Genomic DNA, 17,796 nt, shown 5'->3' on the forward strand with positions numbered 1-17,796 from the left:
CAGCTATACAAAGCCTGCAATTGAGTGGCAACAACAGAACAGTGGCCTTTGAAACCAAGGACTTGAAAAGGGAAGACAAACCATTGTGACTACCACTATTTAGACCTAACATATTTTCTAACTGTGATGAAGGGTGGCTGTCCTTGGATAGTCCAGCTAGAAGTAATTAGGTTAATACTGCGGTTGGTCCTCTATGATGGAGCTTACTCTATTAAGAGATAATTATATAATTAGACAACATAAATCATTGCAGTGTACCTTTTAAAAAAAAGGTCCCATGCTTGAGAGGCCTATTCCTTTGACGAAGAGACAACTTTGCCTCTATCAAAAGATAAAAACTACAAGTAACACAGATGTAATAAATCCCCATTTCATGCAAGAAATATAATAAAGATGCAACTGCATTGCCCACCCACATCTGTGTTGCTTGGAGAGGTGCTTATGCATATCTAGTATTATTGTCTATGCTTAATTTAAGTTTGAGAATTCTTTGACATTGTTGTCACCAAATTTGATCATTTGAGTTGTTCTGTAATTGTTATGATACACTTGAATTAACCGGCACAATATTGAAAGAACATAAATTTTAGGTTAGATTAGGTTGTCATAATTAGGATTATCTTTGGTGATAGAGCTTATATTTGATAAACGAAATTTCAAATAGGAATTAGGTTGTGATTGAGTTAACTAAATGTGGAGAGTGGCATGCATTGAAAACTAATATAGATAAAAGATGTCAAAGAGAAGCAAAATAAAAATTATAACCATACATAGAAAGCCTTTTAAGATTGAAGAGATAGTATTCACATGTAGTGACCTATTAACTTTTGTAAAACATTGTGAAAAATAGAGATCTAGCTAGACAACCTGTTAAAGATATCGGCATAATGCAGTGAATGTTTGTATAAGCATTGAATGCAAAATGCTGCAAAAGCTTAAAATATGGCCATCCTCCATGAAAAAGAGGCCAAATAGTATATTGTAGAAAAAAAAGGGCTCACAATTGGTCTTAATTCTTGAGAACACACTAAGTCATTTAAACCCATAACTAGAAGGATGCTAAATATTTATTGCATATGTACAATGAGTGAAGTTAAGCCCAATATATATGCTTTTTTCCATATAAGTAGCTATAGAAATTTAGCTAGCAAAGAGATTCAACTTAGTGATTATACCTCATTCAAAGCTGTATGGATGTCAAGCCATCTAACAATGTTGAATTTGATTAACCATCACCAAGGAATATGATTATGAAATGTGTTGGATTTTGCCAAGATCAAGAAGTCATTGAAATGTACAAGATAGAGACATAATATGGGACAAGAATAAACTGTATTCTTATCAATAGAAAATGATCAATAATTGTTCAATAGTTGTTACATACAATGTAGATGAGCCTGCTTATATAGGCAAGGCTAGGGATATGTATGAGCACACAAACATGACATGTGGCTCAATAAGAAACAAGGGTAGGTAGGAAATAGGTGTGGGTAGGTAGGAGAAATAATATAATATTCCACATGAGGTGGATCACCCACCGAAGGTGGAATTATCACTCCACAATAAGTGGATATGATAGTGTAATAACAAGATCAACACCATAAGAGGTGGAATTTCTCCTACACACACTATCCCAATGTGGCACAAACACCCAAGTGTCTCATATCCAAACTACTATGAAATGCATTATCCTAAGTAAACTTAAGTAAGTGTAATAATATCCATGATGAATAATTATTTACACCAACACCCCCCCTTAAGTGCAACTTAGGGGAATGCACTTAAGTCTACAATGCAACTAAGCAATGCAAGATGGGTCCCGGCTACGAGGCCATGTTAGGTACCCATGCACAAATGCAAATGCATGCAAACCAATGCAATGAAATCTCTCACAAAGTGGGGAAAGAGAGAAAAACCCAATGGGAAAAAACCCTCCCCCAAAAAGAGAGATGAAAGCTATACAAGAGAACTCTCAAAGAAGTATGTGAGGAACAAAACCCCATGTGAGGAAATAGTCCCCCCCATACGAGAGAAGAAGAGAAGTCAAACTGTGATCATCTCTCAATGAAGAATCTGCACCAAAGATAGAAGCTCGATGTATGAAGAAACTGCTCCACGAACGTCGAACAACATTCCTCCCCTTAGGAAGAAACAAAACCAAAGGTGTATCCATGAAGTCTCCCCAATCATGAAGGGAAGATGTAGGAAGAAAACTCATGATGAAAGGAATCTCTGAAAACTGCTCAAGTGTCCCCATGTTGATGCTAAAAGATGCCCCTTCCAAAGATGGTAAACTGTGCCATACTGCTGAAAAAGGAACTCCAACATCTAGTGGAGATGGATGTAGAACAATATCCAAAGACTCATGTGTCTCCTCAAAGAATAAAGAGACCTCCTCCAACTGCTGTACATAAGTATCCACAATCATGTCAACCTCGAAAGAATGATCATGTAGAGAATGAACAAGAGGGTCAGAGTGTGCCCTCGCAACAATCGAAGAAGGATCATCTTCATCAAAGAGAAGATGTATGTCATCAATGATGTCTCCCAAATCTGCAATGTAGGATTCCACAAACAAACCTGCAATATCTGTCATGTAATCATCCCATGAATCTGAAGCTGGAAGACAATGTATATCCTGCTGCACTGAATCACATGTAGGCAAAACTGTCGCACTATCTGCATCATCAGGTGCAATAGGTGATGTGATATCAATATGAGAAGATGAAGTACAAGACTCAAGAATGGGGTTACATGTGAGAATCCCCAAATTCAAGTGTCCAAAGTTCTCCTCAAAATCTGAATCATCACAATAAGTGTGATCAACATGTGTAGAATCATCAAATGTGTAATCATCATCATCAACAAAATCTGAAAAGGAGTATAACCGAGATGCATGATCAACCACCCCAGTTGCAATGATAGCTCTAGTCTCCATGTCTCTAATAAAAACTGAGTCAGGTGTGAACTCCACAACTCTCTTAGTTGCGCCATGTGTGATTTGATAGATAGAAAGGAGATTGTTTGTCAAGTGGGGTACACACAACACATCATTGAAGGAGTTATCCCCAATGTCAATAGATCCTTTCCCAATCACATCCATGTATGTATGATTGCCCATCAAAATCTGAGGCATGGTGCAAGGCTCAAATGTAGAGAACATAGATTGTGAAGATGCCATATGATGAGAAGCCCCTGAATCTAGAAGCCATCTCTCTGAAGTATGATTTGTTGTAGCACATAGAGCTTGTCCTTTTCTTGTTCCAAAAGAGTGAGTCTTTCCACTTGTAGAAGCCATGAATGCTTGCCCTTTTCCTTTTGAATGTGAGGAAGTGGAAGTTGATGAATCATCCTTCTTGTAGACTTTAGGCAAATCAATGTTATGCTTTTTGATGATATGTGTGAGCTCATCAATCTTCTTAGTATGGCAACGATGTTCCTCATGACCAATCTTTTTACAATAAGCACAAGTAGGTCTCTCTCTCTTTGGTGAATTATCTTTCTTGGAAGAAGATGAATCTCCTTGTTGTGGAGAAGATTGTGCTTTATCCTTAGGCTTTGATTGCCATTTCTTCTTGTTTGAGTTGTCCTTTCCTTGATTTCCTTTGTTCCCTTGATTTGCCACTAATGCTTGAGACTTAGAAGAAGCCTTAAGAATGCCCATGCTTATCAACTTAGTTTGTTCCATCATCAACATTTCATTGAAAGCATCAAATGTAGGCATTTTGTAGCTTGAACCCATTGTCATCCTATGAGTTTGGAAACTAGAAACAAATGCTGCATATTCTTGTGGAAGCTTCCCTATCAAGTTGAATATCAATTGAGTATCCTTCTTATCAATGCCACAATCTTTGAGTTGTGCCCTCAACTCATTTGCCTTAGTGACATAATCTTGTATAGTATCAAAGTTCTTGGGATCTAACATGGTGAGATCACTATCAATTTGATATCCCCTAATCTCATCAACTTGACCATACAAGTCTTGAAACTTTTGCCAAGCATCCTTGATTAGAGTGCATTTCTCAATATGAAAAATGAGATCCTTTGATACATACTTTCTTAAGGTACCAATTGCCATGATATTTTTAGTGAGCCAATCTAAGTGACCAACTGCATCAGCCTTAGGATCAGCTGGAGCAACAATAGTTCCATCAATGTAATGAGTGAGTCATTTTTCCATAAGTTTACTCCATGCATCAATTTTCCAAGTAGCATAGTTATGTGGAGTTAAGAGAGGAAATTTAGAACAACCCATAGCAGCAAAAAGGAAAGAACACAAGAGCACAAAAGCACAAGAGACACCCCCCAAATTCAATCAATCAAAGTACCCCCCCCAAAAGTGATGATTTTGGCACTTTATACTTAGTGCGATTACAATGAGCCACTTGCAAAACAAGGCAAAGTGGGCTTATGATGCAAGTTTTACAACTTCTCAAATGAGATACAAGAGACTTCAATCAATAGTGCAATGAATCTAACTGAGATTCAAGCAAATATACAAGTACCAAGAGAGCCAAAAATGGCCAAGATCTGAAAGTACAATTTCTACTTACAATGAAATCAATCTGATAGCATCATGTGAAAGTAGATGAAAAAATACGCACTTTCAAAAAAAACGGCACCTGAAAAGGAGGTCGTATGACCCCAAACGAAGACTCTGAAGTTGCAAAAACTGGGATTACTCAGGGACAGTCACCAAAAACTACATTTTCTGAAAAATCCGTGCATTAAAATCAAAAAATTCTTTCACCACTGCGGAGAGCACAAAATTCTAGCCCATTTCAAAAAAAATTGCACCCAAAAAGGAGCAAAAATGAGCAAGTTATGGCCATTTGAAGTTGAACTGCAAAATCAAAAATGCAAATGAGAGGGGGTCAAAAAATTTCCAAACCCTGCTGATGTGGCGCTGACGTCAGCAAAACACTGGGTTAAATTTGACGGCCGTATGACCGTCGCCAAAACTTCGGCCCTATCTGCTGACTGTGCATCCGTACTGTACGGACAGATCTACGTGGCAAGCTGACAGTATATTCCGTACTGTACGGAAATGATGACTAGACATGCTGATGTGGCATACGGCTTCCTGTGTTGCACTGTACGGATGAGCTGACGTATCAGGGTTTTACCTGCGGGCCCGTGGCCGCCTGCCACGTGGCGGACGCAGGTTCCTCCGGTTTGTCCGCGTGGCGGGGGGTAGCGCAGCCGGAGGACGCGGTGGAGACGGTGGAGTGGAGCTGCGAGTCGGCGGCGCTGTGCTGCAGGGGCCGCTCGCGGGAGGCGGTGCTCGGGCTAGGGACTTCGGCTGCGGGCAGAGTGAGGATGCCGGAGTGGTAGACGGGGGAGCCGTGAGCGGAGGGAGCCTCACGGGAGGCGCAGCGGCGGTGACCAGAGCAGAGCGAGTGGAAGCCGAGCGGAGGAGCTGCTGCCGTGAGGAGAGGACGCGGAAGAGCTTGGGCGCAGCGGCGAACTTGGTGCTGAGGCAGCGGTTGGTACGGGCTCTGCGGATGGCGGGTACAGTCTCTGCAAAAACCCTGCAACCTGCGCAGGTACGACGGGGGTACGGGGGGGGTCTGCGGACCCCCCAAAAACTATATTTTTTTTTATTTTTTTTTCTTCTTTTTCAAATTTTTTGATCGAATTTTTCAACTTTTTTGATTTTTTTTGACAAATAATTTCGGAAAAAATGAAAAATTTTTTTTGAAAAATATATATAAAATTCGAAAAATCCGTACGATTAGCAAAATTGGGGAAAAAAATTTTCCTCACCAAAATAGGCCAACTTTATAACCAAAATTCATGGAAAGGGCCTTCCGGACGCAATGGAGAGGTCGGATCTGGTCTAGGACGCCTCCAAATGACGATGCTCCTCAGATCTGCCTCTTGACGTCACAATAATGCCTCTTCAAGACGAATCAATGAGACTCCAATAGCTCTGATACCATGTTGGATTTTGCCAAGATCAAGAAGTCATTGAAATGTACAAGATAGAGACATAATATGGGACAAGAATAAACTGTATTCTTATCAATAGAAAATGATCAATAATTGTTCAATAGTTGTTACATACAATGTAGATGAGCCTGCTTATATAGGCAAGGCTAGGGATATGTATGAGCACACAAACATGACATGTGGCTCAATAAGAAACAAGGGTAGGTAGGAAATAGGTGTGGGTAGGTAGGAGAAATAATATAATATTCCACATGAGGTGGATCACCCACCGAAGGTGGAATTATCACTCCACAATAAGTGGATATGATAGTGTAATAACAAGATCAACACCATAAGAGGTGGAATTTCTCCTACACACACTATCCCAATGTGGCACAAACACCCAAGTGTCTCATATCCAAACTACTATGAAATGCATTATCCTAAGCAAACTTAAGTAAGTGTAATAATATCCATGATGAATAATTATTTACACCAACAAAATGGAGTGTGATACAGGGTTATTTTGAAGTTAAAGTTATTTAGCAGGCATGATAAATGGGACATTCTATATACTTAAATGAAGATGTTGGCATACCTATTGATTTTTTTACTTAATAATTGTTATTTTATGGAGGCCAAACATGGATCTTCAAGGAGATGTGCAATTTCATTTGATTTTATTATAACCTCTCTTAAGTAGAAGTTTAAACTTGATTGATATACAATGAGTCATGTTAGAGAATTGGGCATTGTTAAGATAAATATTAATCCAAGTTAGAAGAATAAATCATTGTCTCTATTTGTGAAATTCTATTGAGCAAGTTATTATTAGTTATATTAACATATTTATAAGATAGAAAACACATTAAGGTATAAATGGATCTGAATGCTAGCTGATCCGTAATTTTGAACATGGTATCAAAGCCCATCTAGATAAGTTTGAATGTAAATCTAGGGTTATATGTAGAGGGAATGTATGGCTAGATAGATGAACTCAAAGGCTGATATGTATATAAGGGAGTATGTTGTGAACTAGGTGGTTTGTAAGTGCATGGCTTGAGAATGGGTGTTTGATGAGCTAAAATTGGTTAGATAGACATTTAATTTCAATTGGTTGAGTGGATCAACCATCAAAGTGAGTTTAGAGAATAATTTGAACTAGAATAGAGGAAGAAAAGGACAATTCAATTGAGACATAATTAGTTGGGATAAAATGATCCTTCTAGTAGACAAAAATGTCACATATGGGATGAATCGTAGCTTAACATTTCAAATTGAGTTAGAATCATCCAATGTATGAAAAAATTAAATTTGAACCTCTAATAAGAAGTTGAATTGGTTCTTCCATCCCTTTACATGAGAGATGTTGTAGTTCCTCTTGTTGACACTGGTTCTCATCCTTGAGCATAAATAACCCATTATGGAATGTGCTAAGGTAGTGGGACCTCATTATGTTCAAGACCAAATTATAATATTCAACTCAACCCTAGATGTATTGAAATTAAAGGTTTTAATCTATCATCATATTTCTGAACCCTTTTTTTAATCATATGGTCATTTAAATTCAATACCTGAAAGAGAGGCATTTAAGTTGTTAGTGCTCTTATAGGCCCTCGAGGAGGGATTAAATTTGTATATTATGTCCACTATCTTGTAGGGGAGACAAGCTTTTGAGAGGTGAGACGACATGTGGAATGTAATACATTCTTGAGGACCTTCATGAAGAGAATTCCACTTGTACTATTTGATTGATAGTGAAGTTTGATGAATACTTTCCTTAATTGGGTTTCTACAATAAATCAATTGTGATATGTTCTTTTATCTTATGATGTCACCTTATATTACATGTTAATCCTCTTCTTTGCAAGTTACTGACTTCTCATAGAACATGTAGATAAGGTTCCAATGGGGTTCTATTTGTTAATCTCTAGAAGCTAAGGGTTTTCATCATCATATATAATAGCTAATATAAGTGCTCAAACTAGGGTTAGGGTTTTTTGATGAATTTGTCAAAAACGATCCAAATTAATGAAGACACCCACCTTATATAGAGGTTGAAGGTTGTTTGAACATGTAAAATATTTAAACTATGATAATGAAATAATTAAATTAAATGATTTTAAGAATGTAAACTATAGAAATATTAGAAAAACAATGAATTTACATGGAACACATTTATTTTTTCGTGGGAAAACCATTACTGGTAAAAAACCCCACAAATATAGCATCCATATTATAAGAACACAACCTGGGGGAGCTTCTCTTCAAACTTCCACAGGCCTCTCCAATAATTTACATAAATTCAATAATATTTCACACCACCCAAAATGGTGAGGAATCTTCCCTTAAATATAGGGAGAAAGGTTGGTAAAATACCGGAAAGGGTAGTTACCATATCTTTTCAATAACAATCTTGTTTACAATTAATAAATAAATAACTTTTAATAGTTCTTCAATTTATTAATTATTCACAAGAAATGTTGAATGCATTTCAAGCATTATGATAAAACATTATATATTATAAGAGTTTGACCTCTAATAATAATATGTTCTAACAAAGGCATAGTAAGGCCCGCACATGATAATAGGAATTTAATCATTTATCATGCCAATTTATCACATTCAAATTGATTTCCATTAATGGTGTCCCTAATTGGCTATGGTGATAGGTGGAATCCATTGTTCAAGAGGTAGGCGTTTAAATTAAAGAAAACATGAAGGAACAGGTCCAAGGAAATGCATGTCCATAGGATGTAATGGTGAGATGAATCCAAGCATTCAAAGTTGGGATGTCACTTAGATGCATATCAATTTGGTTTGTTGAAATTATATTCTTTCAAGGGCTTATAGTCAAGGATTCAAGGTATGAGATAAAATGATGCCAAGATATGTTTTGTGTCCAATGTTACACCATATCACTATTACAAATGTGATCTCATCTTTAGTTGTCTAATGACAAAGTATTACAACACATTTCATAACCTTAACTTGTCTTATCTCTCAACCTTCTCTATATAAGCAATGTCTCATATGCACATTATATAGTGGTAACAGTATCATTGATCCATTATTTTATCATTGTATCATTATTGCATCCATAATCAAGCAAGTTATCCTCTAGCTCTACTCTTTTGTGAAAGACTATGTTTGCCTTTTGTATCATCCTATTACTTTGCTATTCATTAAAAGAATGTTTGTCTTCATATCCCTTTCTCTTTTTTCAAAATCATGTTAAACTATTTTTTCAAAAATCTATTAAATATTCTTAATGAGTAATCAACATATTTATGAGATAGGAGACAAAATACATATAAATATCTTTGAAATGAGATAAAAAAGATACATACTATTAATTTGGTGCCATCTCCAAGCAATATGTGTGAAGGGAAAGATCGATCAACACTACTAGCAGCTACAGTGATGATCCATGGAGCAAGATTAGTTGCAGTGGCGGTTGAAGGGCCATCATTACCAACACTACAAGCCACGATGACCCCTAGCTTCACAGCATGCAAACTTCCAAGTGTAATGGCATCATCTATGTATCCCTCTAGTGGCACATTACCCCCAATAGATATACTCAACACATGAACACCATCATATAGTGCATCATCAATCGCTGCCAACATGTCTGCATCAGTACAAGTGGTATCACTAAATGGATTATCTCCTAGGACTGGCCAACACACTTTGTACATTGCTAGCCTAGCCATTGGAGCTCCCCCTACAGCTTTTCCAGAAGCATATCCTCCCAATGAAGATGCATTTCTTACCTCTCGTCCTACTGCAATAGAAGATGTGTGAGTACCATGCCCACTCTTGTCTCTAGGTGATCGGTAGTCAGGGGTGGCCGTCACATTTAAGGGACCATAACTAGCTTCATATCCTTTCAAATAATACCTTGCACCTATCAATTTCCTATTCAAAAGAGAATTTAGCAACCCATACTAAAAAAATTTACAATAGATAAAAGATCCATACTTTTAAACAATTTCATGAGAAAAATATAATCTATATTATGTTCTTTTGAGAAAATTCTAATCTATATTATGGGTTTGAGAATACTTTTCAAATTGGGTTATTCAAATAAAATCATCCATCTAAATACTAAGAATTTGAATGTAGATAAAACTAGACTTGTAAATAATATCATGCAGAGCCATAGACATGATTGTCGAATGAATAAGATTAAAGATATGGATAAGAAAATGTGAAAAATATTGGATTACATACAACATTTTGGATCTTGATAAGATTTTGTTTGTGGATATAGATTATAGGTTTGGATGAGATAACGTGTGTGGATAATACCCTGAATAAGGATATGTATTGTATATTTGCAAGATATTGTGGATTACTCAACAAACATTGATTGGGGCTTGCTCAAATGTTACAACATGCATAAGGTTATGATGAATGCCAAATAAAATTCTAATCCAAAACATTATGAAGTACATTGTGTGATGAGTTATGTCTAGCAAAATGTAATTTTGTACAATATTCATTTCTCTTATAGATGATAGTATATATTTATATAATACTCATCTCTCTTTTAGATAATAGTATTTATTATTAAATAAGATCCTTATATCATAATGAAAAGATTATGCATATTACTATTCACCATCTACAATTTATTAACTTATGGTTCTATTTTTTATATAATTCTATTTTAATAGAAATAGCTTCAAAACATTACCATAAAGTAAACATTGGTGTCATTGGTAGGCTCAATATTTGCCTCCATATAATAAAAAAATCATGAAGTTGTTGCGGGTGGCTCCTGCAACTAGGGTTTTGCAGGGCTGGAGGATTTTTGTTGGCAGATTTCCGAGTAGAGGGAATGAAAATTGGGCTTCAGTGGTTAGACATGGTTGCTGCCAGATGGAGGTCGCCTTTTTTATCAAGCGAGAAAGGAAGGGCTCTGTTGGTTTGAAACATGGAGGCTTCTTCAAAGGTGAGGGCAGGGGCAGAGTTACGGAGTGACAAGGACAGAGGAAATTCCCCCCTTGTGTGTTTAGAGCGAGAGAAGGGTGCTCAAAGTGGGTTGAGAATGGATATGAGTAGGGTTGGAGGTTGAGTCCTTTTGGGCCTTCTATGGATCCACAACCTTATAGGCTTAGTTAATGGACATGGTGTTTCCCGAAGTGCACTGAGACAACAAGTGCAAAACAACTTATTGCTAAGCTTGTCATAGTAAATCTAATAGAGGGGATGGAAAAAGAAGTGGATCATAATGAAAGGGTATTCTCAGAATTAGGGCTCATTGGGCACTTCAAAGAATTAGGGCTCATTGGGCACTTCAAAGGTTTGTGGCCAAGCCTAAGTGATCTTCACAAGTGGATCTTGGTTCATTAGGAACCCATTTTGGAAGACTGTGTTCAAATTTACCCACATGCTCGAGGGTTTTTTGTTTTAGTTTTTGAAAATGTTAAGGACAAGAACAAGCTCCTTTGAAACAATCATTGGTGTTGGGAGGACAATTGCCCGTTGATGTTGAAACCAAGGCATCCGAATTTTAACCCTCTTTTTGAATTCTTTGATTGGATTCCACTTTGGGTCAAGCTTCCAAACCTTCCCATGCAATTTTGGTTTGACTTCTACTTTGAGGTAGTAGGGAACTCTTTAGGTAAATTCTTGATGGTTGACAAAGGTTCTTTAAATTTGTTGCATACAACTTATGCTTGGCTCGTAGTGGAAATGGATGTGTCTAACGAACTTCCACTAGAGATTTCAATCAAAACTTTAAAAGGAAGTTGGTTGCACATCATGGACTTTGAAGGGGTTCCCTTTAGATGCAGGAGATGTTTTAAAATAGGCCATATTGTTGCTCATTATGAGATGCACAAAGTGGAGAAACTGAAAACTTGGTGGAAGTGACCCCTCTACATTACATGGTGGAGAAAGTGGATGAGAATCTTAGAATCCCCCAAGTTTTAAGTGAAGAGAATAAATGTCTCAATGCTGATAGTGAAAAGATGGAGATTAAGGAAAGCTCAAGTCCACTAGAGTGCTTGGAGATTAATAGAGGGAAATCATGAGATTCAGGGGTTGTGGTGAAAGTCAATGTTAATTCTGGTAGTTGTGTCGATAAGGTAGGAAGAGACAAACTTTAGGAGACGAGGGCTAAATCTAGTTCAAAGGTGGGGTGTTGTCTTGCAGTGGAAATTAATGGGAACCAATTTTGTTCGTGAAGCTTAGAGGTGAGGGGGAAGGATGTGCTAGAAGATTCCAAATTGAAGTTGTTGGAAGATGTAAGGTAGGAGGAAGGATGGACAAAGGTAAAAAGGAAGAGAGAAAAGAGAGTTAAGTAAGAGAGTTTCAACATGCTTCTTCGCTCTCATGAAAAGGGTGGAGTCAAATCAGTAATGTAACCATTGACCTACTTAGAGGTCAAGCACTTTAGTGCATTGTTATTTTGGGTAAGTGGGTCCCTAGATGTAGCCCCACTTGGTTTGGGCTAGTTCAAAAACCCAATTTTTTAATAAAATCAACATCTATTACCAACAACAACAACAAAAAGAAATAGCTTCAAATAATAGATACAATCTAATGCATTATGATAAGTATCACTTAAATTTAATGTATTAACTATCTTTTTTAACATATCTAATCAACTCATCCCATTAGTTCAAGAATGATTTAGATACTAATTTTAAATTCTCAAACCACAAAAAAATTGATTTATATTTCTATATAAAATTAATTAAGTGATATTATATGTTATTCATCTAGATATGAAACTAGCTAGACTTGAAAAGATTTTGAAAAAAAAACAAACCTTTTTTAAGGGTTTAAGATTATAGTGAAGGAATACTTGAAGTATATTTTATCAAATTTTTAAGTAGATAGTAATGGTTAAAACATATACTAAATTTAAGGTTGAGATTTAAAAAATATATTTTATAATGTGCTGATATTAATTGTTAAAAACGAGGAATCATTATTTCAGAATTATAAATCAACAAATTTAAATGAATTTAAGAATAAATTATCATTAATAATTTTAAAAATAAAACACACAAAGCTTATTCAATAATCTAATTAATATAATATAATAGGCATCCCAACTTTTATTTTCAAAGATATCTATTATAATCATCAATATGTTTACCAAAAAACTAAAATAAGTTATACGAAAACAAATGACAATCTTTGTAAAAATTGAAAAAAAGAATGAACTTTATACTTTCCATATATTTTTATTAACATGATTCAATTACAAAATATTAAATAATAATTACACAATTAAAAATCAACTTATTAAGAATTTGGTAATGAAACTTAAATAAAATGTACATTTTAAACAAAATTGATGCTAAGATGTGTGAATTATTTTAAGCTATTTGTAAATATATAACATTAAACAAAGTCGAAACTTTTGAAAATTTTATTTAAAAAATAATACTCTAGAACCACTAAAATTCAAACAGGTACTAATTTAATTAAATATTGGTAGAAAAAATATAATCTTAAGTCATTTCATCTTATATTAATAGACTCATCGTAGAGTGGAGAATTTTTTTTAATAGTATTGTATGTATTTTTTATGGTGAAAATTATATACCTTGATCATGTTTAAAAATGATTTGGGTAAATTACTTTTATGCAATAAAATAACATAAAAGACACCATAGCTTGAATCCTATCTATTTTCATATGTATTTATTTCCTAAAACTCATCTTCATCCTTATTTTCCTTCATTTATGACAATCTTAATTAATTTCAAAATACTTAGAGATTAGTTCAAATTTGCATAATTACTAAAGAGAATTTACCAATATACCTACCTACATTGCATCATTATTTAGATGATTTATTACATGCTTTATTAGTCTCTTCAATAATTTACAAAGTTGCTTTTTTATATTAATAGCACCAAAACAAGGGTGTTGTCCCCAAAATACAACAACCTAGGGGGTGTAAAGACAACTAGATAACCACTAGCAAAACATTAACAACACATTAATCACATAGTATGAAGATCAACACAGAGACTAGCCAAAGTGGCACTTCGAAACAAAACAGGGGAAAACCCTGAAAGAAAAACACAGTCAAACAAGCGAAAGAATACCCTGTTAAACCAACTAACAACCAGAACTCCAATCAAGGAAGGGGAGAGACCCCCGAACCCAAACAAGGAGGGGTTTGGGGAGGGGGAGAACACTTCCCCTTTTGCCTATGACAAACCATGGTCCAAGCAATATTGTCATTAGGACTATTAGAGGATGGATCAAGCGGGGAGGAACTCGTTGAAGCATGAACAAAAGTGCCAATAGAGTGTTGTTGCAGGACAACAGTAGGCTAGTGTAGAACAACAACAAATTGTTGCAGAACAAGAGAAAGTTGCTACAAAGGAGCAACATCAGGAGCAAGTTTGAAAGCAGTGGAACAAATCTGAAAATCAGGAGCAACAAGAGTTGAATCCTCATGGATAGTAACAACAACATCTACAACAACCTCATCAGTGGTGAGCGGTACAACATCATCTAGGACGGAGGACTCATCCTCCAAAGGGGAGTTAGCCGAGTCAGAAGCATAGACAGTCAAATGATCCAAAGTGGCATCCTTCCACTAAGTAGCAACACCCTTATGGCGTGGGAGGGAGCAATCCGATGCTAAATGACCCGTGGTGAAGCATTTTCAATGGCGGAAGGGGAGGCCCTCAAAATCTAGCAGTTGATTCCAAGGCCTATCCCCAACCATAAGGACCACATCCCTAGGGAGGGTTGAGGATATGTCAATATCTATCAAGAAGCAAGCAAAGGTGGAGTGGCCCATGGAAGACGTGTCATCATCGACCTTCAAGAAACAACCAATGGAGTTATCGATGGCCTCGTAGCAAGAATGCTCCCAAAAATGAAGAGGAAGATTCAGAAGGCAAACCCGAATTGGACACACATTGATTGGTTCAGTAAGGGGATTAAAAGAAGTTGTCCAGGGCTTAACAGAGAGGGAGTGAACTCCCCAAGCCCACAACTTGCTCAAAATCAGGTCACGATCAGATGAAGAAGTAAAGGAAGCAATGAAAAAACCTTTTAGCACAAGGAAAGAGCTCAATACTATGAGAAACCAGAGGCTTCCATGAGTCACTCACCCAATAATGAAGGTCTAGTAATGAAGTCCAAAGTCCAAAGAATCTGCAAACCAAAGCACAACGTTGGAAGAACCCAATGTTGTCCACAACATCCTGTCCACACACCACTATAGGGGAGGACTTGGCACAAGGAAGAGGACAAACCTCCTTGGAAGAATGGGCAATAGATTTGGCCACACGAGAAAAGCTACGCTTCCCAGCAAAGGAAGGTCTGGGCAGAGCATTAGCACCCACAATAGGGTCGCCAACAACATCACCAGACCACGGAGAAGCACCATTAACTCGAGCATCCTTGGCAACAACAACCCTAGGAAGGGCATCCACACCCAAGGCTAGAGCAAGGACACCCGAGGTAGCTAGAGGGGTACCAGCCAAGGAATAACCTTCACCTAGTGTTGAGGGCATGGGTGTAGAAGAGACGAAAGTAGGAGAAACATTTGCACCTGCACTGACTATAGGGCATCCACCATTGGCGATAGACCTGACCAAGGCACGTGCAAGATGAGAGAGGCAGAAACCTCCTACATACAAAGTTGTTGAATCAACGTCCTTATGGGATTTGGTACAAGCGATAAAATATCCTATCATGTGCAAATTCCCAAGTACATTAAAAAGAAATTCATATAGGAGCAAAAACAAATATTTAAGGTATTGACACCACATTTTTCTACCTTTCTTTTTCTCTGTCTTTCCTCTATGTTGAACATAACCTTTGTCTAATGATGATAACCAATTCAAGAAATATTTATATGGGTCCTTTTATGTTATCTTGCCTAAGTGTTGCCCCTTGTGTGCCCTTTTGGTGTCAAGTGTTGTTGGGAAATCCAAAAATGTCTACATGTGGGGTTTGTTTGAGTTATTTTCTTAACTTTGTAAAGGTTGTTAGAATTTGAGGGTTGTACAACCCATTAAGCTATCACTCTATTCTTATTGGTCTATTAGACATCCACTTTTTACCATAATTTTTCCTTCTTCCACCTTCCAATTATAGGGCAATAATGTTGTCATTGATGAGGACTTAGAGAATTTCATCTGTTTGATAGATGAGTATAAGCTTGGAGATGAAAATGTCATGATGGAAATATTTATGTACTGATTGGTGGAGATTGTAAAATAATGATATAGGAGCCTTCTAGATATTAGCATGGACTCATGGAATAATTTTATGAGGACTTTTATACTGCAGCATGGAGAAAGAGCGATTCCAAATTTTACAATCCATGAGTTGACAATAATTAAGAAGGGAGAAAATGAAATAATTACTAATTTTAACAATAGATTTGTTATGATAATGAGCAAAACTCCCCATGTGAGGCCAGATAAATCCATTTGCATCAAGTTTTATATTGTGTAATATTTGATGTAAATAGTGGTTTATTTATTATAATATAAAAAAACCTCAAACATTAAGGGAAACTTATTTTATGGCTAATAATATAAAGAGCACATGTGAGAATATAGTAAAAGTGTCAAGAGAAATTATGTGAATCCTATGAAAAGAAGTTGTAACAAATTTTGACAAGCCCCTCATTATAAAAGACAAACTTGACAAGCTAATGAGGGCTATGAAGGATCTCTCATATAGGGTTGTTAGAGATGAAAATGTGATGCCCTAAAATATTTTTCTACTCATTTTAATGAAGTTAAATGACTATAAAATACCATATAATTATGATTCATCTAAAAAATTTACAAGCAATGATAACTATACGGTTGCTAAAAATGCAAGCCAAGGATACCAAGATAGGAATATCCTTAATCCATTGATGAAGGATCATGTGAATCTTCAAAAAGATTCAATCTGGTGTGAGATATGTCACTTACCCCATGATCCATCACTCATAAAAGAAAAATAATTTTAATAATAGGGTGGTGCACATAACTAACATGAAAAAACAATGTGGACTAGACATATGCATATGAAGAAACAAAATTCTCTATATATGTTCATGATAGCTACCATGCTCAATATGAGTTACCAAGTAGGAATTTTAATCATCTTAAGGAACTAATATAGAATAAGTGCAAGAGAGCTAATCCATCCAATGAAGACATTAAGTCTCTCACTAAAGAAATTATCTTACAAGTACAAAGTGACTACAAATCTTAGAAATTTGAAATCAAGGGCCAAAAATCAAACTAGCGGTGGCACTCTACTAGAAATATAAGATACACAAATAGGAGAATAAAAACAAAAGGGTGGCAATGTAGAAAAAAGTATATTTAGTATTATAGGAATGTCACCACCTAGAAAGACCCTATGGATATACTAGATGCATCTATGTAGAAAAAAATACATCTCTCAACAAAAGAGAGCTAATATTTCAATTAGAAATATGGTGAATCCAAAAATTATTAGATAAAATTGCAAACAAAATTAAGTTAAATAAATAATAAATTAGAAAAAAATATAGCCAAGGAAGTCAAAAATACACTCAACCCAAAGCAGGTTATGTTTTGTGACCATGTAATGCCTTTAATCCATAACTATGACTATTCCACAATCAACTTCCCTACCAACATATTTGCCAATCCGTATGGCTCAAACATTGAGTCAATTGAAGGTTCAAGTTTTACTCAAGGAATTGTTTAGGATCCCTAATAGAGAGAAAAATATATTTCCATATATTAAACCTCACACCCTTTATTAGGCATGTAAAATTGTTGATGATTCTAAAGGTGGTAGTAATGAAGATAATGTCCAAGATGCACTTGAGGTTTTATTGGACTTAGTGTCTACTTTATCCAATAGGTGATTGATCCG

The 17,796-nt window shown here is 36.1% G+C and overlaps 1 protein-coding gene across 1 annotated transcript in view; it reads right to left on the reverse strand.

Moving 5' to 3' along the window:
- The window catches only part of LOC131074339 (subtilisin-like protease SBT5.6), a 98,758-nt gene that overhangs the window by 13,015 nt on the left and 67,947 nt on the right, over nucleotides 1–17,796 (reverse strand). The window contains exon 6 of the mRNA XM_059207952.1: nucleotides 9,282–9,852. Within this exon, the coding sequence (XP_059063935.1) occupies nucleotides 9,282–9,852 (571 nt within the window). The remainder of the gene's footprint in view (nucleotides 1–9,281; nucleotides 9,853–17,796) is intronic.

Source organism: Cryptomeria japonica, chromosome 7, assembly GCF_030272615.1.
Source record: "Cryptomeria japonica chromosome 7, Sugi_1.0, whole genome shotgun sequence".
Taxonomy (NCBI): domain Eukaryota; kingdom Viridiplantae; phylum Streptophyta; class Pinopsida; order Cupressales; family Cupressaceae; genus Cryptomeria; species Cryptomeria japonica.